Source organism: Bradysia coprophila, unplaced genomic scaffold (assembly GCF_014529535.1).
Source record: "Bradysia coprophila strain Holo2 unplaced genomic scaffold, BU_Bcop_v1 contig_151, whole genome shotgun sequence".
In the NCBI taxonomy this organism is placed as follows: Eukaryota; Metazoa; Arthropoda; class Insecta; order Diptera; family Sciaridae; genus Bradysia; species Bradysia coprophila.
Window position 1 is genome coordinate 3,176,570 of NW_023503423.1, and position 27,954 is coordinate 3,204,523.

General features: G+C 38.3%; 4 protein-coding genes across 4 annotated transcripts in view; 3 read left to right on the top strand and 1 right to left on the bottom strand.

Moving 5' to 3' along the window:
- Positions 1 to 3,359: 3,359 nt before the first annotated feature.
- LOC119074478 (proteasome subunit alpha type-3) lies at positions 3,360 to 4,587 on the bottom strand. The gene is made up of 5 exons (XM_037180623.1): positions 4,432 to 4,587; positions 4,163 to 4,369; positions 3,848 to 4,096; positions 3,664 to 3,776; positions 3,360 to 3,596 (listed from the first exon to the last, which is right to left on the bottom strand). The coding sequence occupies exons 1-5, from the start codon at positions 4,450 to 4,452 to the stop codon at positions 3,425 to 3,427; spliced, it is 762 nt and encodes a 253-aa protein (XP_037036518.1). The 5' UTR covers positions 4,453 to 4,587; the 3' UTR covers positions 3,360 to 3,424.
- Positions 4,588 to 7,679: 3,092 nt separating this feature from the next.
- LOC119074479 (telomerase Cajal body protein 1 homolog) lies at positions 7,680 to 9,780 on the top strand. Its single transcript, XM_037180624.1, has 4 exons — positions 7,680 to 8,617; positions 8,680 to 9,152; positions 9,216 to 9,438; positions 9,507 to 9,780. Exons 1-4 carry the CDS (start codon positions 7,742 to 7,744, stop codon positions 9,684 to 9,686), a joined length of 1,752 nt encoding a protein of 583 aa, XP_037036519.1. The 5' UTR covers positions 7,680 to 7,741; the 3' UTR covers positions 9,687 to 9,780.
- A 4,803-nt stretch (positions 9,781 to 14,583) lies between these two features.
- The window catches only part of LOC119074482 (arginase, hepatic), a 35,678-nt gene continuing 22,307 nt past the window's right edge, over positions 14,584 to 27,954 (top strand). Inside the window, exons 1-6 of the mRNA XM_037180629.1 lie at positions 14,584 to 14,972; positions 15,032 to 15,073; positions 15,140 to 15,184; positions 15,244 to 15,364; positions 15,419 to 15,489; positions 15,565 to 15,751. Of these exons, the coding sequence (XP_037036524.1) occupies positions 14,861 to 14,972; positions 15,032 to 15,073; positions 15,140 to 15,184; positions 15,244 to 15,364; positions 15,419 to 15,489; positions 15,565 to 15,751 (578 nt within the window). The 5' untranslated portion in view covers positions 14,584 to 14,860. The remainder of the gene's footprint in view (positions 14,973 to 15,031; positions 15,074 to 15,139; positions 15,185 to 15,243; positions 15,365 to 15,418; positions 15,490 to 15,564; positions 15,752 to 27,954) is intronic.
- Positions 17,839 to 27,578, top strand: LOC119074480. The gene is made up of 7 exons (XM_037180625.1): positions 17,839 to 17,960; positions 25,618 to 25,938; positions 25,997 to 26,508; positions 26,748 to 26,847; positions 26,922 to 27,011; positions 27,072 to 27,227; positions 27,280 to 27,578. The coding sequence occupies exons 1-7, from the start codon at positions 17,934 to 17,936 to the stop codon at positions 27,331 to 27,333; spliced, it is 1,260 nt and encodes a 419-aa protein (XP_037036520.1). The 5' UTR covers positions 17,839 to 17,933; the 3' UTR covers positions 27,334 to 27,578.

Here is a 27,954-nt window from a genome sequence, read left to right on the forward strand (position 1 = left end):
AAATTAACAAAAACGGGAAAATGACGTATGGTGAAAACGTGTCGTTGGTATTATTGAATTAGTAATGTAAACTCACCAAAAAAAAAACTAAAATTAAAAAAGAAAAGAAATGTGAAATTAGTTTAAGAATAAAGTCTAGCTGTGTAAGAAATGATAACATGAGATTAGTGATGACGCAAAAATGGTTCTAGAAAAATTACAATAAAATATTTTCGTAAACAAAAACATAGAAATTTGTACATAGAGACGTTATGATTCCACAGTTTTTAGTTTCGAATCTCGATCTCACGATACACACAGAAAAAAAAAATCGACGAGATACTGTTATTGATTGAAAAAGACGAAAAATAAAATTTATAGAAAATGAAGAAGAAAGGATTTCTAGAGTGGAACTTATGTGTATAAAATACTGTGCTTGTGCCATATTTTGAAATGATTTTTTCAAATTTAAATTTATTAATTCTGGAAATATATATAACGGAAACAAAACCTATTGTTGTAAGTTGTAAATATAATTATTTATTTTACAAAAACATTCCGTTGTTAATGTGAAGGAAAAGGCTGTCTCTCTTTTTATTATTTTTTTAGTAAAAAATTTAAATGTTATTTTCGTGAAATTTTATTAAAAAAACATTTTTTTTTTGAAAAACGTAAAAAACGTGTTTCATTCTCGAGTTATATCGTTGGAATAGACACAAAAAACAGACCCGTAAGAAGGATGCATACAATAGCTAGCTAGTCTATATAAGTGCTTTTTGCGTAAAAACACCGATGTGCGTACATAGGACGAGTAGAAAGCCTCCACATGCAGTGCGTCGTGCTATGATCTAGTCGGAATATTTTGACATCACGATATGCGAAGTTAATATATATGACTACTAGCACTGTCACCCTGGCTTCACCCCACTGACAATGGACATGGATTCATGGTAAAAATAATCCGATTTGAAAAACGTCTTGGCCAAAAATGAGTCACTGAGTCCGACGATTCTATGATGGAACCAACCTATTACCAATCCCAATCCCATTAACAATCCCGAAAGCACCGAAAGTATCCCAAAAAATTTTGCAAGTCCCTTAAATTCCTCAAATTATAGAACTGGAAAGATAGTAGCCACATTCCAATTACAGGTTTTGTTAGTAAGATGTTGATGTGAAATGACCCTTGTTAGAATTGAGAGAATTGAACTACTTACAGTCAGCGGCAGTGAAATTTCAGGTTGAATTTACATCAGCTGTTTTTTAACTGATCCAACCAAAACTATTTATACCTAGGTTTATGCGGTTGAAGTTGCTACAGGCATGCGAGTGGTAGTGGTAAAACCGTACGAAGACGTATAAACAGTTTTGTGCGTATGTGCGGATCACCTGAAAAACAGCTGAGGCAAGTTCAAACTGAAATTTCACTGCCTCTGACAGTGTTTAATACAAGATATTATTTTTGAAAAATTTGTTTGTTTTTTTTTTTTAATTGAGAGACTATGCTCAGAAACCAGAATAACATCATCATCAAAATGACCTTTCACAATTTTCCGTCCAGGGTTAATTTCAGTACAGCGATTTCGGAAGCAGAAAATGTTTAGCCTTGGAAATGTCAACAGGCCAAGCTGCAGGGATTCCACGGAGAATTAAAAATAAAAAAGTGACGAAAATATTTGCTAAAAATAGTTGATTTTCTGATGAAAAAGTTGGTGAAAAAGTGAGTTTTTAGGAACATTGGACCCTGTTTTACGCGAGGTGAGACGTTATTCCATGAGTAAGTTTCTTGGGTTTGAAGCCACAAATCATTAGAAACGCATATAACTAAAAATAAAATGACTAATCCAAATAGTTTTTAGAAAATTAGCAAAATATTTTCATGTGAAGGAAAAACTACACCGAATGAACTTTACATATTTTTATCAAAAGTAGGAAGCAAGGATCCGTCCAACTCACACTAATGCTTACACATTAAGACTTACAAAAATTTGAAGCAGAAAGCTCCGTTACTTCAAGGCTGCAAATTTACGTTGAAGATAAATCGGTAGCTAGACTGCTTAACAGTGCTATAACAGTACCAAAATAAATAGTAGGTAAAAATTTCTGGCCAATATTAGCAGAAAAATTATTTGCTTTACGGGAGAAGTTAGGTCGACGGATTTTTGTTTCAATGTTTAAATAAACAGTTAAAAAATTTTAATGCAATTTTTACGTGTCAGGAACTTTTTAAGGATCATTCCTCTCGGATGGGTTTTTTCTGTAATTATTTTTGTTTCAATTCAATTCAATGAAGTTAGCACGCTTTCAAAGCACTTTGGGACGCTGACTGCAAACTACAGCCTTCAATTACTAGAGGTGACCTCTAAGAGGTCGATATATACTGAAGACTCAGGTCCTTTAGGTTAAGAAGAAGTATTGCGCAAATGACTTGGGGTGGAACATATACGTTATAAGTCAGCTTGGAAGATATAAGTCAGTAAATATTTAAAAATCTAAAATATTTTTTAAACTCTTGATTTTGTGCAGTGCCTGAACTCCTAATTTAATATTCATTTGAGTTTTGTCAAACTTTCTTCAGTCTGACAAGATCTAGAAGATTGTATCGATTTTTAGTCAACCAGAAACTTGACCTGACGGGTTTGACGTCAGTTTATTTTTCCTAGACCTATAGAGACTTGAAATTTCAGGTCGAACTACGTTTGAGCCGATCTTCTTCAGAGCTTTTGATAAACAATTTTCGAAGGGTGCAAATTCTTAGTAGACTTACTTATACGTTCATCTCATATCTCAACTAAACTGTACAAACATAAGAAGTGGATCAGATCATCATTTTAATAGATTGGAGGCCGACGCAAAGTTTCTGTGTACTCTAGAGAAAGCTCTGGTATATTGTTATTGTAAGGTACTAAACAGTAGAAAAAAGGAAGGTTTCAAGCGCCGCAGGCGAAATTTTAGATTTCCATCTATTTCCATTGATTTTAAAAAAAGTGAGTGGAAGGTCTAAAAATAGTTGCAAAAAATGAGAAATCGAGCGAATAGTTCCTCACTTTTTCAGATGTTGAAAATAGTTGGAAAAAGTGAAAAAAAAGTGAGTGCGTGGAATTCCTGAAGCTGTAAGAAGTGTAAGAAGTGTTACATGATATGATAAGCCCTTTATTTGAATAAAAGAATTTTGATTCGAGTATTTTGCGTCGAAAGTTTCAAACTCGTAGCTTCAGAATTACATGAAAAGACTTAGACGTCCTTTCCCCACTCATGAGTTACGTATTTTATGAACGACATCTCATCAATTTGTTTGGTCTTTTATCTTCTAGTAAAGGAACCTTTTGTGGACGCTTCGTCAGTCAGCCAATGCTGTGATTACACTGGAAACGCTCTAGTTTTATGTTCAAAAATTATCTTTAATCTTCCGGAGTAACCAAAAAGTGATTTCAATTTTAAATGTTTAGATATCGTTATCGCTGTCATCATCACGCTTCGATTCAACGCCAGCAGTGTACGCCTTCTTGTACCATTCGTCGGGCACGATTTGATGCTGTCCATCGGACAATTCACACACCCAGCTCAGTTCCATTTTAAACAATTTATCTTTCAACTCGTCGTGCACTTGATAGATGCTGTAAATTGAACGGGAAAATTTAGCCAAAACAAATACGCAGACGGGAACGGGGTTCAACAATTTACATTTTTCCCGCTTGGGTTATCAGCTCCTCAATATCCATATCGGCGAGCTTAAGTTTCTCGATTTCGGTTTTGGCTGCCTGCTTTGCTTTACCGGTGGCACAGCCGCTGTAACCCTGTTTTACAACAAAAATATTTTGTTGATTCGGTCATTCCAACGACTCCCTACAAACATTCTCGAACTTACGTATGACGATCCGGATGGTTCGATCATGTACATTTGCGGACCAGTTTCTGGTGAATATGACGCAAGAATGATACTAACACCGAACGGTCTCACTGCACTGTACAAGGTGTATGCATGGATGAAACTGGAAATTCGGTCATTCAGAACTTTGATGGGAATAGGTCGGTCAAATTGTTGCTTGTAGTTGATTGCTTCCTTGCGAGCTGTTTCGACAATTTGCCTTCCATCGGCCAATAAACCAGCTATGGCCTTCGGAACGAAACGGATGTTAATTCATAGAATGCTACAACAGTCGCTACAGATTCCATGACTTACGATTCCAATGTGTTTGTCAATGGAATAGATACGCGATCCGGAATCCTCTTCGTATAATGGACTTCGAACGATCTTTTCGACGGCCAACACAACGCCATTCTTACCACGAAGACCAATCAAAGTTCCACTTTGTTCAACCGCTTTTCCGGCATAATCAATCTGAAATACGCGACCGTCCGGACTGAATTGAGACGCAGACAGATCGTACTGGAAACGAAAATTATTGAATTATTTCACACCGCCATGAAATGCTTGCAATTTGTCCTTACTCCTGTTCCGATTGAACTCATTTTTGCGGAGAATTACTAGCACTGTAACTTAAATTGCTTGCCGAAAACTTAATTCGAGAGAATGAAACAGCACAAAATTGTTAGGTTACGTTGAACTGTCAAACATGTATACAAGACACATAAAATGCGACCCAGCAGATATGGAATAAAATCGCGGAAAACAAATGAGAGGGACGAGTGCGACGAGTGGATCGAGGCCACCCCAATCAAAAATTGTCTAATAGATCATCTTCATATCAAGGCCGTTTGAAACAATGAACGTCAACACAAGGTATGGTTGAATGTCAAACTTTGTATGGAGCGGAGGACATAGCGATTTCATATAAACCAACTCACCTCTCATGAGAGGTGAGTTTGTTTGTATGAAATCGCTATGTCCTCCGGTTTGTATGAACAGACCATACCTGGATTAAACTTTCATTGGTTTGAAATGCCATTCACGTCAAGTCACGAAATGCCATCCACGATAAAAAATGCCATACAAATGAATGAATGAACGAAACTTAAGTGAGGGTACGTCTGAAACTACCGTATCTCATTTTTGTCCTATTCTTCGACGACGTGACGAAAGTGATCAAACAATCAAAATGTCTACTGTACGCTGACGATTTGAAAATTTTCAATAAAGTGCGAACTGTGTTGGACTGTTCAGCAATACAGCGTGATCTGGACGAAATCGCATTGTGGTTCAAACGAAATGGACTAGCGGTCAGCATCAACAAATGTAACTCGATTTCATTCCACCGCAACAAACATCCCATCCATTACAATTACAACATCGAAGGAAATGATCTGACCAGGGTATTCGAGATTCGTGACTTGGGCGTGTTATTGTTATTGGACACAAAGTTGAATTTTCCATCCCATGTGGAATACGTAACCGGTAAAGCATATGCATTGCTCGGATTCATCAAAAGAATATGCCACGATTTCCGCTCCGTTAAAGCTCTGAAAAGTATTTATTGTGCACATGTACGATCACACCTCGAGTACGCTTTCCATGTATGGCAACCGCATTGCGTAACGAAAATATCCAGCATTGAGAAATTCGTTTTGTATGCGTTGAGACGCACAGTAAAACGAGATGGGAACTTCAGATTGCCACCGTACAACTATCGATGTATGACAATTGGAATCGAGACACTGGCAAGGAGGAGGATCAACTTGAGTGCATTTTTCATTCACGATGTACTGTCTGAGCGCATCGACGCACCTGAACTGAGTTCGCATGTAATCATTCACCGTCCTAATCGATTGCTTCGTGCCACTGAATTCCCACACATTAACCGACACCGAACCGATTATGTAATGTACGAACCGCTCAACCACTTGTGTATGATATTCAACCACTTTGCACAACTCTACGACCGTTCCATGACCAGAAATGCATTCCGTGATAAGGTACGTTTCACGCTAGTACCAGACGACATTTCGTTCGTACGCTTTGAACAATGAGCATTGATAAACGTATATTTTGTTTCTTATTTATTTCTTTCTCTTTCTTTTCTTTTGAATCATTTGTTTTGTTCTTTTTTTTGGTCTTTTTATTTTCTAATTTGAACAATTTAACTCTTTTTTTCAGACTGGGTTCGATTGGAGCCTTAACTTTTGTTTTTTTGTTTTTCTCATTTCGTACTTCTATGTTTCTATCTACCTCTATCTCTACCATAATTATCAGTAAGCTGTATTGCCGTTGATAAAAATAAATAAATAAATCTTGAAGATGATCTATGGCCAGAGAATGTATTCATTGATCCCGTTGATCCTTATTTGAGTACATTAGGAAAAGAAGACTCAACATAATGCTTCCGTAATCATAGTCAACCATAGGTGAGACCGACGACACTAGGTTCACTTGACTTATTGCAATAATCCAATACATCGCGCAACCCGATCTTATAGGACTTTGATATTCACCATAGACTGTTATGATCAGCGCAGCGAGAAGTCCGAAGATTAACTGGTAATTATAACTTGCCTTGCGGGACTTGCTATTGTATTTTTCCATACATTATTTTGACACATCCTGCGAGGCAAGTGAAGATAAGTGTCTGAACTATATATCCTTCTATCTCAACATTTCTTTACCTTTGTATGTAGTGTCTGTTTATATCCAGGGGCGTTTTATTACAATCGTCCAACTCTTCTCCTGGCACGCCTAACGCCTGACGTATTTACGTTAGTTGTTCACGAAGACAGTGCAACCAAATTTTCTAGTGGTGTCTCTACGAACTTAAAAGTGAATTTTCAGTGAAAATACTTAATGCTCAAAACAAACGAGGCATTGAAAACGTGTTTTGGTCCTATTTTTCATGACGAAATTTTCGAAACTGTCAAATGAAGTTAGAACTTTTTCTATTCAAAATCGCGATTGCTGCATCTGTCAATGAAAACTAGGACCAAAACACGTTTTCAATGCCTCGTTTGTTTTGAGCATAAAGTTCATATGAACTGAACCGTTCGAATTTAGGTACCAACTGCCTTCGCATTTGTCTTGACCTGATCTTTAGAAAGAACCTAGAAATGGAAAGACTGTAAACTTGGAGAGGTGACACAGATCGCCATTTCATTAGATACGCGGGAACACACCACTTCTGATGATTCTACATATAAAAAAAATCACCACATCAACACGGCGACCACGGCGACGAGAATCATCAGAGTAGGTGAATCTTTGTATGAAATCTTTTGTATCTGCGTGACCTCCCCAAAGTTTACAGCATATATGAATGAGAGGTATATACGACATGTAGAAGAAAAACATAGGCCAAAAAAACCAAGGCTGTATACTTTGGGGAGGTCACGCAGATCGCCATTTTATTAGATACACGGGAACACACCTTTTCCATACAAACCAAAATTCACCAAAATTGAATTTGTATGGCGTTGTGAATTTTCTGTATGAAACGTGGTGTGTAACCCGCGTATCTGCATCTGCGTGACCTCCCCAAAGTATACAGCCTTGAAAAAAACCTCAGTTGGTCACACTGATTTTCAGCTGGTGTTCCTTGTTAAATTTCATAGTTAAATGAAGCTACGCTAGATGACGCTAGATTTTCCTCATATAACACTCTTTCATATATGGCTTACAGCCTTGAGAAATGCAAGGTTCTCTTAGAACCTTGGAGAAATGGACCAGCCAATTGAAAGGTTTTTTTTTTGCTGGGACAATTGTATTTTCGCAGCCCTGCGCGTCTCTATCATCGTTTGACATTAGATGACATCTCGCACGCGATTTTCACTTTGTTTGTAAACACAAAAGTTTCATGAAACTAAATTTGTTAACAAGATGAAATATGGTTTAAAGGAAACGCAGGAAAGTCCACCTGACGACGATAAAAACGTTTTGAGTGGAAGTTCTACACCAGAAGGAAAGGTTGAATCTGTCGTCGTTGAAGTAAAAACAACAGAAAAAGAGTCTGAAACACCCGATGTAAATATTGCTAAAACTGCAGAAAAGGCGTCTGAGCCTTCCGATGTAAATACACTAAGTGAAGCAGATAGTTGCAATGAATCTAGTGCAGTTACCGAGCCTGAAAATAATGGTTCTCAATTACCCATCAACGAACCAATCAACACCGAACCCATTACAGTCACGGCGCCTGAGAAACCTGAAATTTGTGACAACTTCATTGTGCCAACATTGACGCCAATTTACAAAGAATCACCGGAGAATTACGTTCAACAAACAAATGTTGTGGAACAACACCAAGTCCAATGCGAAACATCGGCTATGGTATGTGACGCAGCAACACCAGACGAATCAGTTATGGAAGTTGTTACCAACGGCGAAGAGACAAACCATCATATGGAAGTCGTTGCATCTGTAGATGACGAAAGTTCAGAGGTAGAAATGGTCTCTCATCCTCCGACACCGAACGATGTTGATATGTTCGCTATGGTCGAGGCGCAACAAGACAATTTTGTCAAGCCGAATGTGAATTACAATTTGAAGAACGCGCCAATAGTTGAGCTATCGAGATGTTCATGGGGAACGAATACGCAGAAGTTCTTGCGCGGATGCATTTTCTCACCAGATGGAACATGCATTTTAACCACGGTTAACAAGGACGGTATGCACATATTCGAACTACCACTGTCGTTGTACGAAAACGAAAGTGTTTCCACTGATCGTCCCGTTGATATTTTAACCAATGTTGTCCATGTAATGAACTGTCATTAGCTTATCGTGTACAATAACATTCAATGAACACTGGTTTGTTTTAGGTGCCCGAAGGAGGATCTGTGTACGACTACTGTTGGTATCCGTTTATGAATAGCTCACTGCCCGATACATGTTGTTTTCTATCGTCACGACAACACGAACCGCTCCAACTGTGGGACGCATTTGACGGCAAATTACGATGTACATACCGTGGATACGACGCAGTCGATGAAGTTGAATCGGCGCTGAGTGTCTGCTTTTCGATAGATGGATCGCAGGTGATCGGTGGCTACAAGAAAACGTTGAAAATATTCCGAACCGACGTTCCCGGACGAGACTACACCAGCTTTCCGCTAAAGTCGCCAGCCTCATGTATCGCAGTAAATGCTACCGACGGCAATATGATTGCAATCGGATCGTGGAATAGTTTTGTCACTTTGCACGATGTCAGAAGTGCTAAGCTAACGATGACCGACAAATTAGTGAAACACACCGGCGGTGTTACTTTGATGAAGTTCTCGTCGGACGGTAACCGGTAAGCTTGTAGCATACTTTTGTCTCTCTCTGCGGTCAGTCACATTAACATTATTCATCCTAGTTTGATCACCGGTGCAAGGAAAGATAACAAATTGATCGGATGGGATCTAAGAAATGTAACCGTGCCGCTGTTTAACTTGAGCCGAACTGTGGCCACCAATCAACGAATTTATTTTGATATTAGCTCGTCGGATCAATGGCTGGTAAGCGGTGATACGGATGGCATTTTACATGTGTTCGACGTTGAATATGGCACCAAAAATGGGAAATTTCCTGATTACCAGGTATGGCTCGTTGTAACAGAAGCGAAAGTGCAGCAGTTGATGCAACTTACTGTTTTGATTTTTTTTAGTATAAACTACACCATGACAGCTGCAACGGAGTCAGTTTGCATCCTACGCGTCCCATCTTTGCTACAAGTAGCGGTCAACATCATTTCATTGACACTGAAGAGGGCGTTGCTTTGCGATCAGCCGAGACGCAAGAGAATTCGTTAATCTTTTGGTGGTGCGGTAGCTCGGATTGTGAATAATGGCCATCAGGAAGTGTTTCAATTTAAGTTGGTCGCGTTTCATTATTGTCGGCAAAAAGTCTGAATAAAAGTGGTTAATTTGAGTACAAGACAAGGAATATGTCATCAATCTGGGTCTCTGGGTCGACACATCGAAATTGGGAATTTTCGACGATCTGAAACAAACGCCAGTCGTTGTTGTTAGAAGAATTGTTCGAAGCATTGAAATTGATAAAAATAAATGAATTAACCGATGTGGCGCCAGAAGTAAGTCCGAAAACATATTCAGTTGTTAGGCATTAAGAGCAACAGGAAAGCAGATGTAAAACACTTTCATCCATGCACACTTCGGTATCTAGTTCTCAGGTAAGGAATTTACGATTTCCCTAAGACCTACGTTGTCATCAGAAGATGATTTGTGATCTGAGTCTCGGCGATCCGCTATTTCCATAGCACTGCTTCTAACATTAAGAGTGATATCGCCAAAACTTCAGGTGATTTTTGTAACTTTGGGAACAAGCGGTCTCCGATTTTAATGAGTGATAGCTCATTCGATTCGTCGTTTAATTCTAGCGAACACGTATCTGCCATTTTTTTTGAAAAAAATTTACTTTCTGTGAAAAGTGTTCAAAAGTGAGGACATGTCAGAGGGTACCGAAAACAGTTTTTCGACAATAACTCAAGAAAAAATTATTTTAAATTATTGTAATGTTGTACGAATGTCGGCCTTGGAAAGACCTACAGGTAGAGTATACGCACGGCTTGGTGCGAGTAGATCCGCGAGAGTTATTACTAAAAATATAGTGAATGTTCGGAGAGTCCGCCTTCTCTGCAGCTTCGATGTTCCGCGGAACTGAGTATGGGGTGTTGTAGCTGGCCTCACCCACTATCGTCCCTTGACTTGACTTGACTTGACTAACCAAACGTGCTCCTGTGAACGCTCCCATGAGAACATTGTACGTGAGGACTTTGGCAAGGTGTTTATTCTTGCCCTAATCCCCCCTTTTCGTTCTCATTGATAACATTCAAGATACACTATACCTGTCACACCGACTTCCCACCGCCAGACGAGGAGTGTATTCTGAATGTCATCAGTGTAGGGTACACCATTTGGCGTAGTGTTTTTTCTTATCATGTCCGGAGCGATAGCGGAGGACTTGACGCAGTCTAACTTCCAAAAAAAGAACGAAGAATTTTTTTTGAGACGCGGCAACTATATATAGGCGAGAATTTAAGTTTCTTTCCTTTGGCCTGTATCACCACAAATCCTATTCTATCTTATTCGCGCTTCAAATACGAGCAAAACGAGCTATCACTCGACTATGTAACTTTAAAATTGCCGGAGATACATCGTTTTGAAGTTGGTCATTTTGATAGAAAATGCACCAAATTAACGTTTTCCAAACAATCAAAATCTTTCAACTTACTCTGTATGTTTCTATCTGTCTATCTGTCTATCTATCGACGGTCGATCTCGGAAACTAGTCAGCCAATCTCCATGAAATTTTGCAGGAACCTCAGGGTGGCCATAAAAATGAAAATGTGATACGCCATTACCCCAGGGAAAACCAGAATTTTGTTTTATTGGCCTCGAAGTGGTTTCTGAGTGAGGTTTTCGAGGGTCGGGAACGCGCGTTTTCGGCTGTAGCTTAGCTGTATTGAAACCTATCAAATGAAAGGTATTCGTAACACGATTCGAACAAAAAAATAATTTAAAAAATCGGGGCAGGTTCGTTTGAGCTAGAGTGATTAGAGTGACCAAATTTTGAGCTACTCGAGCGTAGGATGAAAGGACTAATATTTTTTTGGGTTCTGAGAGATAGAGAATTACTTTCTTCGGCAAAGTCTCAGAGTTTTACGAGTAGAACAGAGGGGCATATGTGAAAAATGTCGAAAGTTGGAAATGGGTGGGTCAATTATGTTTTTAGAGGTATTTCTTGAATGGTGACAGATAGAGAGTTACTTTCTTCGGCAAAGTCTCAGAGTTTTACGAGTAGAACAGAGGGGCATATGTGAAAAATGTCGAAAGTTGGAAATGGGTGGGTCAATTATGTTTTTAGAGGTATTTCTTGAATGGTGACAGATAGAGAGTTACTTTCTTCGGCAAAGTCTCAGAGTTTTACGAGTAGAACAGAGGGGCATATGTGAAAAATGTCGAAAGTTGGAAATGGGTGGGTCAATTATGTTTTTAGAGGTATTTCTTGAATGGTGACAGATAGAGAGTTACTTTCTTCGGCAAAGTCTCAGAGTTTTACGAGTAGAACAGAGGGGCATATGTGAAAAATGTCGAAAATTGGAAATGGGTGGGTCAATTGGGGTTTTGGAGATATTTCTTGAATGGTGGCAGATAGAGAATTACTTTCGTCAAATTTTCGAATTTCATCAAATTATCAAATTTCGTCAAATTTTCAAATTTCGTCAAATTTTCAAATTTCGTCAAATTTTCAAATTTCGTCAAATTTTCAAATTTCGTCAAATTTTCGAATTTTGTCAAATTTTCGAATTTCGTCAAATTTCGTCAAATTTTCGAATTTCGTCAAATTTCGTCAAATTTTCGAATTTCGTCAAATTTTGTCAAATTTTCGAATTTTGTCAAATTTTCGATTTTCGTAAAATTTTTGAATTAAAACTGTAAACTGTTAAAAAAAGCAGTGTTGACTACACTTCTAAAACAACTGATATCCCAACAAAAATCTCTTCGAGAAAAGTGTGACGCAGTCTTTGAAACACAATTTCTAAAATGAATGATATCGCTAGAGTTGACGCTTTCAGCTTCGTTACGCAAAAATTAAATTTTACACCCAATTTTAGTTCAAACAAGCTGGCTTAGTTTTTCTCATCATCTGACAAATAATTTTTACCAAAAAAAATTTGACTGGAAACAACCAAAATTTTACCAAAAAAATATGCGTCGCATGCGGCAGATAAATTTTCTTGCTGATCTGTTCCTGAACATTTGCCACTTTGCGATGCAAAAAAAGTTGGTGCCAAAATGCAGATTTTTTCCTTCTTTCGCCCAACTGCTGAAACAGCGTCTGGAACGCTTCGCTATGTCGCGAACATAGATCGTTACAACATATCCAGTGTTAGTAATTCGAGTGAAAAATTATTAAAATTTTCTAAGCGGATTTTAGTCAAATAAAGTGTTAGCGTATAGCGCATGATCTTAGGACTCCGGAACAGTAATTAGTTTTTCAACCGGACCAATATTTGCTACGGGATGGAAGTTTTGAAAAACGATATGATCAACTGAGAGCAAATGGTTTTCCGAACTCCCATCCCGTAGCAAATATTGTTCCACATAAAAAACTAATTATTGTTCCGGAGTCCTGAGATCATGCCCTACACGCTAACACTTTATTTGAGTAAAATCCGCCGAGAAAAATTTAATAATTTTTCACTCGAATTACTAACACTGGATCTGTTTTAACGACATATATTCGCGACATAGCGAAGCGTATAAGGTTGTTGAATAGTAGATGATATGAAATTACTCCCGTAGAAGCGTTCCAGACGCTGTTCCAGCAGTTGGGCCCCCAGAAAGAAGGAAAAAATCTGCATTTTGGCACCAACTTTTTTTTACAAGACTTCGGTAGGCTTGCAGCACAAAAGTACTGGTTTCATTTATATGTGGGACGATAGTGGGTGAGGCCAGCTACAACACCCCATACTCAGTTCCGCGGAACATAGAAGCTGCAGAGATGGCGGACTCTCCGAACGTTCACTATATTATTAGTAATAACTCTCGCGGATATACTCGCACCAAGCTGTGCGTATACTCTACCTGTAGGTCTTTCCAAGGCCGACATTCGTACATCATTACAATAATTTAAAATAATTGTTTCTTGAGTTATTGCCAAAAAACTGTTTTCGTTACCCTCTGACATGTCCTCACTTTTGAACCCTTTTCACAGAAAGTAAATTTTTTTTCAAAAAAATGGCAGATACGTGTTCGCTAGAAATAAACGACGAATCGAATGAGCTATCACTCATTAAAATCGGAGACCGCTTGTTCCCCAATCACCTGAAGTCTTGGCGATATCACTCTTAACACTGAATTAACAAGCGTCAAATTTGTAGATTTTAGTGATACACCTTAAGATTGTAATTGCATCATATCACTGTTCCTAGCATCAACATATAGAAAATATTTGGAGGCTGATGGTCTCAGAATATGCTTTGAGAGTGTTAATGCTAGGAGCAGTGCTATGTTTTTAGCTGTAATTAATAGGAGATTTTTTGATCTGGAGAGGATTTTTACAAATTACTCATTGCATTTTTGTCAACGATTTATTTAGCTCAATCAATAGATTGCAATCAAACACTAGTTCGACATGAACGTTCACAGATCTGGTATCCTGACCCTGTCTAAATCTGGTTGCATTAGGTCAAGTTTCATAACAGTTTCACCTGAGTACTTCAATGCGCCAATTCTGGTGAAGCAGAAAATTGATCATATCATGTGTAAATCTGACCTCTTCCTAAAGCTCGGAGAGAGGAGGGAAAAATTTTAAACTTTTAGAATATTCACTGATCGTATAGAGCTCGATGCTCTAAGTATGAAACACCACCAAAGGTGATGGGATCAGTGCAGCTGACAGTGGGCGAGATCACACTGGCGAATGGCGTGAGTTAAAAAACACAAGTCCTTTCGTCCCCATAAGTGATGGGCCATCATCATCTATTGTTCTACACATCCTTGATCATTTTTTGTCGACTAAAGAATCCGGGGGTGATTGGGACTAACTAAATAGTGACTTATGCTCATAGCACTCAACCCTATCGAACCAACTCTATGCCTCCACTACTGCAAAATTAGCTCAAATACTTTCCTTGAACCTCATCGTTGAATCGTCTGCCGTTATTTTATTCCAGTGGTAGACGATTCTAAGTTCAATTTCAAATTCAATGCACATGGAAACATTACCTCAAAATCGGTTTTCTGGCATCATACTTAGTTAGTACGTATCCACTCACTTAATCAGATTGACACTGAAAGGTCATAATTTCGAAGAAAAAAAAAGTCTCAACGAAAAATAATGTTTGTGGCGGTCCGGCATACACTTCTTTCAGTCAAAATTGAAGCATCTTAGCAACAACATCGTGTATAACGTTGAAGTCATTCGTTATCTCGCATTTTGAAAATATTTTCGGTTCAAAAGGTCTACATTTCGTGAAAATTTCCTTTAAAAATTATGTTTGTGATTCGGCGTATTGACCGTCATAGTTTATGTCGGAGTGTTAAACTTGTGAAGAATATGAGCTCTACTGCGAACAAGAGAATCGGCATTATTGGCTGTCCTTTCAGTAATTTAATTTTGATTTTTTCTGCTAAAAATGGTAAATATTTGTTTCACTTTGAAAAGGTAAGGGTCAGCAGCTTAGAGGGCCTGAGTTAGCACCAATGGGTAAACAAAAAATCTCTTCCTAAATACAAACAGGCCTTGTAGTTGATTGTTCAAATTTTAATTTAGCCATAAGACAAGCTGGTCTAGTCTACGAAATGCACAGCAACAATGGTAATTTGAAGTCCTATTGTCCTTTGAAAGATGTTTTTGCAAGAAATTTTGTTTCGCAGAGGCTCTCGATGTTCAAGATTATGGTGACGTTCAAATTGCCCACAGAAAATACTCACCAGAATATCCAAAAAATATGCGAAACTATGGTCAAATAGTAGGAACTGTAGCGAATCTAGCTAGGTACTGACTACACTTCTAGTCCTTCAACTTCTTCATGTAAATTTAACGTTTCAGTAAAGTCGAAGAAGTGTTAAAGGATGATAGAATCGCTGTTACAATTGGAGGCGATCATTCGGTGGGAATAGGTGAATTGAGACTAGAATCACTTTCAAAAATGGAAAAATTATTTAACTTCTCTTCCGTTTGATTGCCGATGACAGGATCAATCGGAGCACATTTGAAGCACAACAAAGACATTGCTGTTATATGGGTTGATGCACACGCCGATATAAATACCAATTTGACGTCGTTAAGTGGGAATATTCACGGGATGACCGTAGCATTATTAGCAAAAGAGCTCGAATCTTATTGGCCTAAATTGCCCGGTATGGAATGGCTGGAAAATAAGTGAGTGTTGAAACCTAACAGTTTATCTTTATCGCATGTTTAAAACCGTTCCGTTTTTTGTATATCATGCACGATCTGTATGTATATACTTCTGACCATTTTCTTAACAAAAACAAGCATATGACCACTGACCAGTATTATGTTCGGGTCTGTTACTTCCATCGATCAAAGTATTCTTAATCGGTTGATTAAAAATCTTGTACTTCAATTCTTTGAACATGCATTTCACTGTATAAAAAACCATGTTACCCAGAGCTTGTCATTATTTTTGTCACCGTTATCGATAACAGATGAAAAGCCGCGCATGTGACAGGTCAAGGTGTTTAAGATAGATATTCGAAGCGAACATTCACCAAATAAATTAAACAAAAATTGTCAACATAAAGTTGCGAAACGACAAAGCATATTGTCCCAGTTCTTAAAATAATGTCACTGCTTTCCATCAACTCGGTCAGTTCTTTCGTTGTTGACGTAGTTGATCTATGAAGCACAGGGCATATTTTGAGAATTTTGTATCCGAAAAATTCAGAAAAAAAAAGATTTTTTTTTTCTCAATTTTGTCAAAATTCTCAGAAATTTTCAGAGCTTAACTTGCCGAAAATCAAGGCTGTAAACTTAAAGTTTACAGTCTTGGCCGAAAATGTGCCCCGATTGTGGCTCGGGTGATTTCTGAAAGTTTCATTTTTCTGTTCAGTTTGTTTTTCTTGATGATGATGGAACAAAAACGTTACCTCCATCAATTCGTTGTCTGAAATCGTCTAACCAATGTACTGAAAAAGCTGTAGAACTTAAGCACCGAAACACTAAGATTCAAAGTGAACTCAAAGGGACGAATTTTGATATTATGCACATGAAAACGAAGTTTGATTTGATTTCATGTGCAAAATTTAAAAATTTGGCCCTACAATCCGAGTTGTTTGGTGTTCAACCTAGGAGCCAATTTTTCTAAGAAAAATTCAAAGGCTGCGGTGAAAATTCGGTGAAAATTAAATATTCTGTTAAATTAGAGGTGTTGGTGGACTAAAATTTCTCGCACGGGAAATTTCACCATGTCACCTGTCGAGTGTTACTTAATGATTGTTGAACGGTTTTTTGTTGATTTTTCTTTCGTTCCTGCTAAATTACACAACATTTAAAATTGAAGACAACTAATTAATCATGTAACATTGAGCTAATCCGGCAACCACGTAATAAAAACATGTAACATTCATATGTGAACAACCCGACTGGAGTTTTTTTCTGCACCATCTACAATTAACTTGGCAATTTGGCTCAATTAATTCTAATTGAAGTGCATTCATTATTAGTACGCGTATGTGGTGGTACATTTCCAATAGAGCGTAATTAAAAGTGGATTACGAATGAATTTTGTTTTTTGTCTCATTTGGAAAAAGGCCGGTTGGCAGCACCGAAGGGTGTTTAAATAAATTCACCTCAGTGCTGCCAGTCAGGTCTCTATTCTTGCTAAAGCAAATGATCAGACATGTCCCATTTTCAACTGGGTATACTGAAAGTGTATCTAGACTAGGCCTGTTCATTTTAGAGAAATAGTCTCAAATTCATCTGGCATGGTGTCTATCTGGTCCGGAAGGCTAAAATATTGGACCCGCATTTTTTTTAGAATTTTAAAAAATAGTTTAGATCTGGGGAGCGAAGCATTTGTTCAAATGTACGAAAGCGTTGGTTAGAAGAGAGGAGAATGATGGTGTATATCTTTTTTACTCTTCTAACCAACGCATTCGTACATATGAACAAATGCTTCGCTCCCCAGATCTAAACTATTTTTTAAAATTCTAAAAAAAATGCGGGTCCAATATTTTAGCCTTCCGGACCAGATAGACACCATGCCAGATGAATTTGAGACTATTTCTCTAAAATGAACAGGCCTAATCTAGACGTAACGTTTGCACTGATTAGTGTGCACGTTCTGTTAACATCTCGTTTTCCCACGTAGGCAATCTACTATTATAGGCACTGTTAAATGAGTAATGAAGACCTATTAGGTTTGTAATGCATGGACGCATATTAACCAATCTGTGTGAATCTTGGCAGACCGATTGAAACGAGTCAATTAAGTTAGAACTTTAGTTGATTATGTGATGTGGTTATGATCAGGTTATAATTTGCGTTTTATAAAAACCGTAAAGACAGTGCGAGAAACCAGGAAACAAAAAATCGTAGAATGGCTAAAGGAAAAGACACTTTGAAGGTGAAGTGAAGCTAAAATTTACTTCGTTTTTTAATGAAGCCGTTTATTTTATCAAAAACCATTTGCACAATTTTCCCTCTTCGTTACAAATTGACGCCATTCTTCTTCGCCGTTTACTTAGAATTATTATTTTTCCAACACGTATCACTACTTCATACAAAATAGCTATTTTTCTAACTACTTAGTAAATGGGGTTGTTTGCGGACTAGATGTGTGATTGCCGATACGAGCGAAGCGAGTTCTGAATCGTGTGCCCAAAACAACCCCATTTACATACGTGTTAGCAACAAGATTTTATCCACTGCTAGTAAAATATTCATAATTTTCATGCAAAACCACATCAACCCGTAACTAACGCGGAATCCTATGATCTTAGTAGGATTCTGTCAAATGTGTGCGCAAATACTTACAGTCTTTGACATTTCAAATGTCTCACTGTCAAATTTTTCTGAGAATTTCATTGTGTCATTGCGAATTCACAATGACATTCTTTGAAAAAAATGACAGTGAGACATTTGAAATGTTAAAGCCTGGATATACGAGGGGTGTGCGCAAATACTTATATGGGAAATTATATTCGACCAATATTTTTTGATCGACAACCATTGGAATTTTTCCTTTTACAAATATTTTAATTCTCGCTACCGTTATTATCATCAAATTGGTACCAATTAGATGGAAATATTTGTAAATGTAATTATTTTTAACGCTCAAACCAAAACTAATAGAGGGATTCTTTTGAATTTCGACTGACGGAAATCGGCGCTATTTTTTCCGGGACTTTTTTATATATGTCTAGTTAGGCCTTGGTGCCTAGGCCTCAAAACCAGTCTCAGACATTTTTGATCTTCCATACCTGGCTGGTTGTTAGTGGCCAAAAGTCGAAAAATGAGGTTTCGTAGTTCGGATTTCATTTCCGTAAGGTGGCGAGGACACGGGCGTGTATGGGTTCGTTGGAAAGCTGAGGTCAAGTACTCCTGGGGCAAATATTAACTTCATAAAATTTGATGATAATCGGCCGAAAATATGACTTCCGGAAAATTTCTCAGAATCGATGGAACCTCCGTGAACTTTGATGAGAGCTGTGACCTCACTTATGCAATTATTTGATTAAATTATTACTTATTATGAATGTGGAGGACCTCAGCTTTACACCGATATCCATATTTAGTAGTTTGGTACGTGACTACGTAACAGATGAAAACTGTGTGTTTCACTCCGCCAAACTAGTAAATATGCGTATCGCTGTAAAGCTGAGGCCTTCCAATAATAAGTAATAATTTAATCAAATAATTGCATTAGTGAGGTCACAGCTCTCATCAAAGTTCACGGAGGTTCCATCGATTCTGAGAAATTTTCCAGAAGTCATATTTTCGGCCGATTACACTAGGCAACACAGGTCATGTACACGGATGGTGGCATAGTGCGTTGGATTGGTCTTGGTGCCCTGAATATGGAACACACCTCCGTTCGTCCCAGTGACGTCTGTGTGTAGACGTAACCCACTCGAATATATGACAACGAAAGTGCACCGATCTGGTCGGCCGTTAGTGTGGTGAGGTATTCGGACCTCCTGAGTTCAATTAACAACTCCATTCGTCTCGATCACCTATCTGTGGTTCAGACCAGAAATTTTTTTGGCTGTGTGGGTAAAACATTTTCCGGTCTGAACCACATATAGGTGATCGAGACCAATGGAGTTGTTATTTGAACTCAGGAGGTCCGAATACCTTACCACACCAAACACCGACCGGATCGGTGCACTTTCGTTGTCAAATATTCGAGTGGGTTACGTCTACACACAGACGTCACTGGGACGAACGGAGGTGTGTTCCATATTCAGGGCACCAAGACCAATCCAACGCACTATGCCACCATCCGTGTACATGACCTGTGTTGCCTAGTGTTATCAGCAAATTTTATGAAGTTAATATTTGCCCCAGGAGTACTTGACCTCAGCTTTCCAACGAACCCATACACGCCCGTGTCCTCGCCACCTTACGGAAATGAAATCCGAACTACGAAACCTCATTTTTCGACTTTTGTCCACTTACAACCAGCCAGGTATGGAAGATCAAAAATGTCTGAGACTGGTTTTGGGGCCTAGGCACCAAGGCCTAACTAGGCATATATAAAAAAAGTCCCGGAAAAAATAGCACCGATTTCGGTCAGTCGAAATTCAAAAGAATCCCTCATAACGTTCGATTATTACCATCCATACTTATAAACGTGGGGTGACGCATACTTCTGGATTAAATGGATTCGCTAGGAAACTTTCCATTGTCAGATTTCGTTAAAACCTTCGAGGGAGCGGGACGCCTTTCTCCGACATAACGACTAGTTCCGTCGCTTAGTTCTTTCCTATTAAATTACACGTGCTGATCTAGATTCTAGATAGATAGATAGAATAAGTGGGTGGAATATAACCTGCACCTAAGCCTCAGATGGGCCTGTTGTGCTTCCCCACAGTTACTTAAATTCTTTTGGTTTTATTTATGAATTTAAGGATGTCTGCTGGAGCAATACTCCATATTGAGTTGTAATTGATTGTATACGAGCCTAGATGTGTTGCTCTTGACTTGATATAACGCTGGACAATGGCAAAGGAAGTGTTCTGTAGTTTCAATATCGCCGCACATGTCGCAATACGGGTCAGTCGATATACCTATCGTGTGAAGATGTTTTTTCAAGGTGTTATGACCTGTTAGAACGCTTGTGAGCCTTTTAATATTGGATCTACTGAGCGACAAGAGATACTTTGTATTTTTGTCGTTTAATTTAATTGAGTTTCTGGCTTGTCGCGCGGTGTTCAATGAATTCCAGTGGTTTTTGAACTCTTGGGCTTTCCAGTCCGATATTATTCGTTGGAGGGTAGAAAATGATACTGTGGCTGCTGGTTCGGGGCCAGTAAAGCGAGTACTAGAAGCTAGTCTTGCTAGTTCGTCCGCTTTTTCATTACCGGCTATTTTTGAGTGACCTGGGACCCAGATAAGTGAAATTCGGATAGATTCCGACAATTTTTGAATTGTGTCGCGGCATTCAAGTACTATTGCTGACGAAAATTTATATTTCATTATGGCTTTAATTGCTCCTTGACTATCTGTGCATATGACGACAGGTGGGGAGTTTGAGACGCAATGTTTAAGAATGTATCTACAACATTCAAGTATTCCATATATTTCTGTTACGAAGACCGTAGTATGCTTGCCAAGTGGAATGAAAAGTTCTTTTCCCATAGTTGGGCAAAAAATTCCTGAGCCGGTCATGTTATTGCAACGTGAACCGTCCGTAAACCATGATACCTTATCACTTAAACTCAAGTCAGAATTTGACCAGTGTTCACGCTCCGGGATATTGACACTGAATGATCTCTTGAATCTGTAAGTTGGCGTGATTAAGTCACAGGGCATGTTTAGTTCTGGAGATTGATTTATCATTGTTTTCCACAGTTTTGAGTGACCGAAATTTGATTCACAGTTATGAAGGGAGGATTGTTTGAGTCGTAGAAGAGACGCTCGGGCAACCGATTCTATGTGGATGTGTAATGGTTCAATGTTCAGTAGCGCTTCGAGCGCTGCGGTTGGAGTTGTCTTCATAGCAGAAGTGATACCTACGAGAGCTAGCCTTTGTAGTTTGCTCAGTTGAGTTTGTACAGTCTTAAGCTGACACCGTGGCCACCAAATAACGGCGGCATAGCAGAGCCTGGGTCTGACAATTTTGAAGTGTAGATCCAGTGAAGAACCTTAGGGCTGAGTCCCCAGTCGTTACCGAAAAGTCTACGACATTGCCACAGCGAAGCCGTGGCTCGTTGGATAACGTAATTCATGTGGACAATCCAGTAAAGCTTTGAATCTAGTAACACTCCCAAGTATTCCCACGTATTCTGACAATTCAATTTCTTCGTGAAAAAATTTTGGTTTTTTAAAACCGATGACTTTTTTCTTACGAGTAAAAAGTATCAGTTTAGTTTTGCTTGGATTCGCCGTTTGTTCATTACTTTGACACCAGGATTCAATCAGTCTAAGTGCTGATTGCATTGCGTCTGATATCGTTGATACACAGATTCATACTAGAAGTACTGAGAGGTCGTCAGCAAAACATTGAGAGTAATATCCTGAATCGTTTATGAGTGTGAAAAGGCTGTCTTTAACTAGACAGTAAAGCAGAGGAGGAAGAATTCCACCTTGGGGACACCCTTTACAAATACTTCAACTTTTGAAGAGTTAAGGTAACAAGATACGACGCGATCTTTGAGCATCTTCATGATCCATGCAATATTTTGAAACAGAAAAATCAAAGCCATCGTTGATGATTGCAACAACGTAATCCGTCAGGAAAATCAAAAATTTTTATTAATTTTTTTGATTCATTCGATTCGTTGACTTATTTTAAGACAAAAGTTGTTCAACGATATATGGAAAAAACGCATTTTTAGGTGGCTAAAAGTGAAATCAAAACTCACAACATTTTCTGTTTTAAAAAACGCCGAAACACTGTGTCAACAAAATGTATCGACTTTTTTTTAGTACGGCTATGGTATCGCTTTATATTCATGACATTTCAATTTGTATTTGTATACGTGTATTGGTGTTAGCAACTTACTGCCTGCTGACAGTCTGCTGACAGTTTCCTAGACAGCATTAACAAAAATGTCGTTTCGTTTGGTTCGAGAGTGAGAAATAATTTAGAAATGAATTTATAAAAAAATTCGTTCGTTTTAAATTGTTTCTAATGATGCGAATATTTTTTTATTTTGGTTGTAGAACCAAAATAAATTATAAAAAAAATTTCATTTTCCCGACGGATTGGGATTTTTCATTTATTTTTTGAACGTGGCAAATTACATAGTTTTATAAGTTCAAAGTGTTATTTTTTGTGGTTAGGATTTTACAATTATGAGATCGGTTTTTAGCCACGTACGAAGTACTGGGGGCTTATAAGATTAATATGCCGTTTGTAACACGTCGAATTGGAAGCAGACAGTAAGGGCAAAGCATTTAGTTATGTTCATAGATGACGAATCCGCAATAAAAAAAAGTCCGTCCGTCCGTCCGTCCGTCTGTGACCCCTCTAGCTTGAGCAAATCACAACATTTTTTCAAAATTCTTTTTTTCCCCGATTGGTATCGACAAAAGTAAGGTCAAGTTCGAAAATGGGCATGGTGGGGTCGGCCCTTCCAGAGCTAGGGCCCTATAGGTGTTTTTCAGTCTTTCGACTATATCTACCGAAATACGCACGCAATAGCTGCTTATGATATATCAAATGAAAGGTATTGACGAGTAGAACAAAGTTGCTGAACATTGTTTTTGGGTAAGATGCAACGTGGGCTTGTTGGGAGGGCTCAAAGGTCGTTCCTCGGTCCTAAGTGTTTTTTGCACATAAATCGAGTAAATCTGATCCGATTTTGCTAGATTTAGTTTTTTATGGAAGGTAATTGAATACCGAAAAGAACGTAGCGAAAAAAGTTTCAAATTTGGGCCCTTGGACTAAGACCGCTACTCGGCCCTAAGTGTTTTTTGCACATAAATCGAGTAAATCTCATCCGATTTTGCTAGTTTTTGTTTCATTTGAGAGATAATTGAATGCCAAATAGAATGATGGCAAAAAAAGTTTCTTTGGGCCCTTGGACTAAGGCAATGGAAAGTTGGCAAAAAAGTTTGGGTTTCTAAAATAATGTCGTAAATTGTTGGTTTTATTTGAGAGGTACTTCGTACGGGCTTTCGTAATTGCGCTATGCGCAATTTAAAAAATGAACACTTTCAGTAAATTTGACCATGCTGAACTTGACTTGCATTTTGATAACAGACGCATTAGAGGGTTGTAGACGTATTAGGGTTCCGGGCGTATTACGGCTACGGACGTATTATGGTTACGGACGAAATAGGATTACGGGTCGTACGGGGCTAAGTCGCAGCAAACGCTCCGACTGTTCTGATGCCTTGTTTACAATTGAATTTTGCAATTTTATCATTGTTTTAGTATAAATACATAATAATGAGCCCTCAACTCACTTATAACTTTTTTTTGTGTGATAATCCTTGAAGCATTTACCTGGATGACATCCAGGTTTACGGGTGCAAGTTTCACAAAAATATGAGGTTTCTTTTCGGCCACCTGGAATATTTCGGTTGCTACATACGGCACAATCTTTCGTACCTTTCTTTGGCTTTTTCGCAATGAAGTGAGGCTTACCATTGAGTCGTTCTTCGTCATCGGTTGTCGATGGGCGGCCTCTTTTGCGTGAACGATTTCGGCAACCTTCAACAAGCTGTTCAATCAATTTTCGCCTGTATTGTAAATGATCCATTGGTTGTAACATTTTCTCCGTTCTGTCAATCGTCCAAAGGTGAAAGCTATTGACAATTGCGACTTCAACTAACCAAAAGAACAACTTTCGCCACCACTTCACAGTTTTTCGTGTAAACGCATAGCTACCACAATAATGATCGGCTCTGTCCACGGCACCCATGTTTTTAGTGTAATCAATGATCACCTTTGGTTTTTGGTAAGTTTCAGAAACTCCTTTTTTCAAAGTCCGTTTGACCAATTCGGTGTCTGGATTATGGCATGTGCTAACCATTGACACTATTCTTTTGTCAAAGAAAGACAATGCCATAATTTTTGAACACTTTTGGTACGCCTTGACCTCATACTTTTTGAGTTTGAGCTTTTTAAAATTTGGTGGCAGGTTCTTTCGGTTGGTTTTCACTGTACCAGTTAAATGAAGTTTTAGTTTGTGTAGCTCCAGCGCTAAGTCGGGACTAGTGTAAAATCTGTCCGTGTATAACTGGTAGCCTGTACCTTTCGCATTCGACAACAACATATCGATAAGGTGTAAAACTATTCGGGACGTGAATGGCTGATCTGATCTAATTAAACAATCACAATTTTTTGGTTCGGCACGAAATATTCTTGACACTTGTTCATGATTTGATTCGACACGTAACGAGTTTTCGAACCTGGAGCCTTCGTTGAAGTTGTAGTGCCCGTAGGTAGGTGCAACATCCAAAAAATTTGTAGAAATCTTTTTCTTGCAAATACATCGGTGAAAAACGGCATCTTGGAAAGCCAATCTTCAGAAAAATAGTCAACTATTTCCGGTTTCGGGTTGATAGCCATATTCAAAATTACTCCTATGAACGCCTTCATTTCCGGTACCGTAACATCAACCCAATCATGCCAAATCGAGAAGCGTTGCAGAGGTCGTTTACGATTTATTTTTTCAAGTGAATATGCGTTTGTTGCAACAACAATCTCGCTAATCAGTTCGTCTGTGAAGAACAATTGAAAATATCCAAATGGATCCAATGGCCTCTGTTCGGGTGGTATTTGAAAACCGGATCGTGGGACGGTAAATTCAAATTTTTTGAATTCAGTGTCATCTACCCTATATGACTTCCAAATACGAGTCGAGAGCGGAGCGTCATCGTCTGAATCTTCATCCCAAATCCGTTTCCCTAGGGGGATATCATCTTTCGAATCCCAATCAGAGTCTGCTTCTTCATCGACATTGCAATCCTCGTCGCTAAATTCGTTGTCTTCGTCACTGCTATCATCCATTGGAATTGATTTTTTTTTCAACAAATCAAAAATGTCAAAGCAACAACCATGACCATTACAACATACGCCTTCTAATTTAAATTTAATTTTTCAATAGAAAATTTCAGAAAGTGTTGCTGTCGAACTCGGTTCGACTGAGGACGGCACAGGGTTAAAGTTCGAGGAAGGATTTTTCAAGAAGACGGAAGAAAAGTTAGAAACGGCTTTCCATCAGATGATTGGAATTATGAAATTCGTCAACTCGTTTGCATACTTTATGGGGGTGGAATTCATTGATGATTGGAAACTCAATGCTAGAACCGTACTCGGTGCCTGTTTCAATTTTACAATGATTATTGATGAAACCTACACCATATACCATATGTACCCGTCGGTGGATTGCCTGATCTTGATAGGCTTTATTTGCTTCACCGCAACGGTATGTGGTAAAATATTTTTCGATTTTTATTTTACTCAGACAGCATTCATGCACACAGGTTTCGACAAAGTTAACAATTCTGAGCCGTCACCACAAGAAATATATGTCGGCAGTGGGTTACATGTTCCAGGTTCTCAATAGCAATTCAACAGGACCACGACAGCAAATCTTCGTCGATGTTATAACGAAGCTAAAGTATCACTTTAAAATTAATATCGGCCTCATAGTGGGCGGTATTAGTTTCTATGTAGCTTTCCCGTGCTACAATTACATTTTCAACGGAATCTTGACAGTAATTTCGCCGCTTTGGCTACCCATTATCAATTCAAACAACTTACGGGGATATTTAGTGAACACTTGCTATAACGTTTTCTTTGCGAGCTTTGGCTGTTCAATTTGTGTCGCTATCAGTTGCTTATTACTTGTATTTGTTGATATATACGATGGCCTGGTGTCGTTAGTAGAGCTCGATTTTGCATCGTTTGATGATTTGTGCGAGAAAATGGAGCGTGGTAAGATGTACGATTTTCGGTTCAAAAATTTATTGATGGAATTGACAGACTTAGCGAGGTATATATGAAGTAAAACAAACAGCGCGTGATGGGAACCGGTACGTTGAATTTAAATCACGTATGCTAATGACCGGTTCCCTATCACATTAAAGCACATTACATATCATGTAAACGACTACAAGATAAGTGCGATTACGGCACCTCGCTTTCGGCTCGGACACCGTAAAAATTCGCACTTGTGTGATACATCGTTTACATGGTCTCTGCTGTAATCTACTACTTCGTTTTATTTTTTAGATTAAACTCGTACATGAAAGATTTGTTTGAAATAATTGCGACTGTACAACTTACTATGTCCTCTATTGTGGTTGTGAGTGGCATATGGGCATTTATTGCGGTAAATTTAACACGTGAAAGTATCACTAATATTGCAAGCAGCTTTTCTAACAATCGATTCACCTTTGGTTTTAGTTTAATTTTGTTGGTGGTCTTGGACCATCTCTGTCATTTTATTCTGAAATGTTGATGTACTGTTATATGGGACAGTTACTGGACAACACGGTAAATTGTTCGATTGATTTCATTCACCAAACTCAAATTGACTGACTGTTTCTTTAACAGAATAATAGAATCGAGAGGGTAATTTGTGAAGCGAAATGGTACACTTACGAAGTGAAGTATCAAAAGGACATCTTCACGCTTCTCTATATAGCCCAAAACTTGCAGTCTATTCGTATTGCAAACATGTATCCGCTAAACTTTGGCACCGGCTTAAATGTATGAATTTTACCTAAATTAGAGTCATAATCGATCATCTGTTAATTTCCAGATAACCCAAAACGTTTATTCTTTGATAATGTTCGTGCTGGAAATGTTTACCTAACTTATTACCCGTAATTTCACGACGATCCTGCTATTATGATATTGAGAGAACATGCGAAACTGTGCTTTTTAGCGTCTCTCAGCTTATATATTGCTATGCTTGTTTGCTTATTTAGTTCTTGTGCCAACCCACTGTTTTTGCAGTACACAGTTGTGGCTAAATTATTACTTTTAAGTTACAAATTACAATGTCTACAATTTTGCATAAAAGTTTTGCTTAATAAAGATCTGATCATGAGTAAAATATCATTTATTATAACTACATATATCAGCAGATTTTGAAATTTTTTGAAATGACGCGAGTACAGGGGAAAAAGTGTGTTAGTATATTGACGAAAGCTGCACAACGATTCCGAAATGAAGAAAATCGACTAACGATTTTTAGCCCCGTACGAAGTACGAAGGGGCTTATAGGATTACGATGCCGTGTGTAATTGATGGAATTTGAAGCAGACGGTAAGGGCAAAGTGTTTGCCTATGTTCATAGATGACGAATCCGCAATAAAAATTTTGTCTGTCCGTCTGTCCGTCTGTCCGTCACGTCGATATCTTGAGTAAATCAAATCCGATTTCAAAAATTTTTTTTTCCCTGAAAGATAGTCGAAATAGTGAGGCTAAGTTC

Bases quoted from the DNA above. Each gene is read 5' to 3' on its own strand.
- LOC119074478 (XM_037180623.1), bottom strand. From the start codon at position 4,452: ATGAGTTCAATCGGAACAGGA. The intron at 4,370-4,431 runs GTAAGGACAAAT...TTTCGTTTCCAG, and splicing joins TGAGTTCAATCGGAACAGGA to TACGATCTGTCTGCGTCTCA. The intron at 3,777-3,847 runs GTAAGTTCGAGA...GTTGTAAAACAG, and splicing joins AACCATCCGGATCGTCATAC to GGTTACAGCGGCTGTGCCAC.
- LOC119074479 (XM_037180624.1), top strand. From the start codon at position 7,742: ATGAAATATGGTTTAAAGGAAACGCAGGAAAGTCCACCTGACGACGAT. The intron at 9,153-9,215 runs GTAAGCTTGTAG...TATTCATCCTAG, and splicing joins TTCTCGTCGGACGGTAACCG to TTTGATCACCGGTGCAAGGA. The intron at 9,439-9,506 runs GTATGGCTCGTT...GATTTTTTTTAG, and splicing joins GGAAATTTCCTGATTACCAG to TATAAACTACACCATGACAG.
- LOC119074480 (XM_037180625.1), top strand. From the start codon at position 17,934: ATGGCTAAAGGAAAAGACACTTTGAAG. The intron at 27,012-27,071 runs GTAAATTGTTCG...TTTCTTTAACAG, and splicing joins GACAGTTACTGGACAACACG to AATAATAGAATCGAGAGGGT. The intron at 27,228-27,279 runs GTATGAATTTTA...GTTAATTTCCAG, and splicing joins ACTTTGGCACCGGCTTAAAT to ATAACCCAAAACGTTTATTC.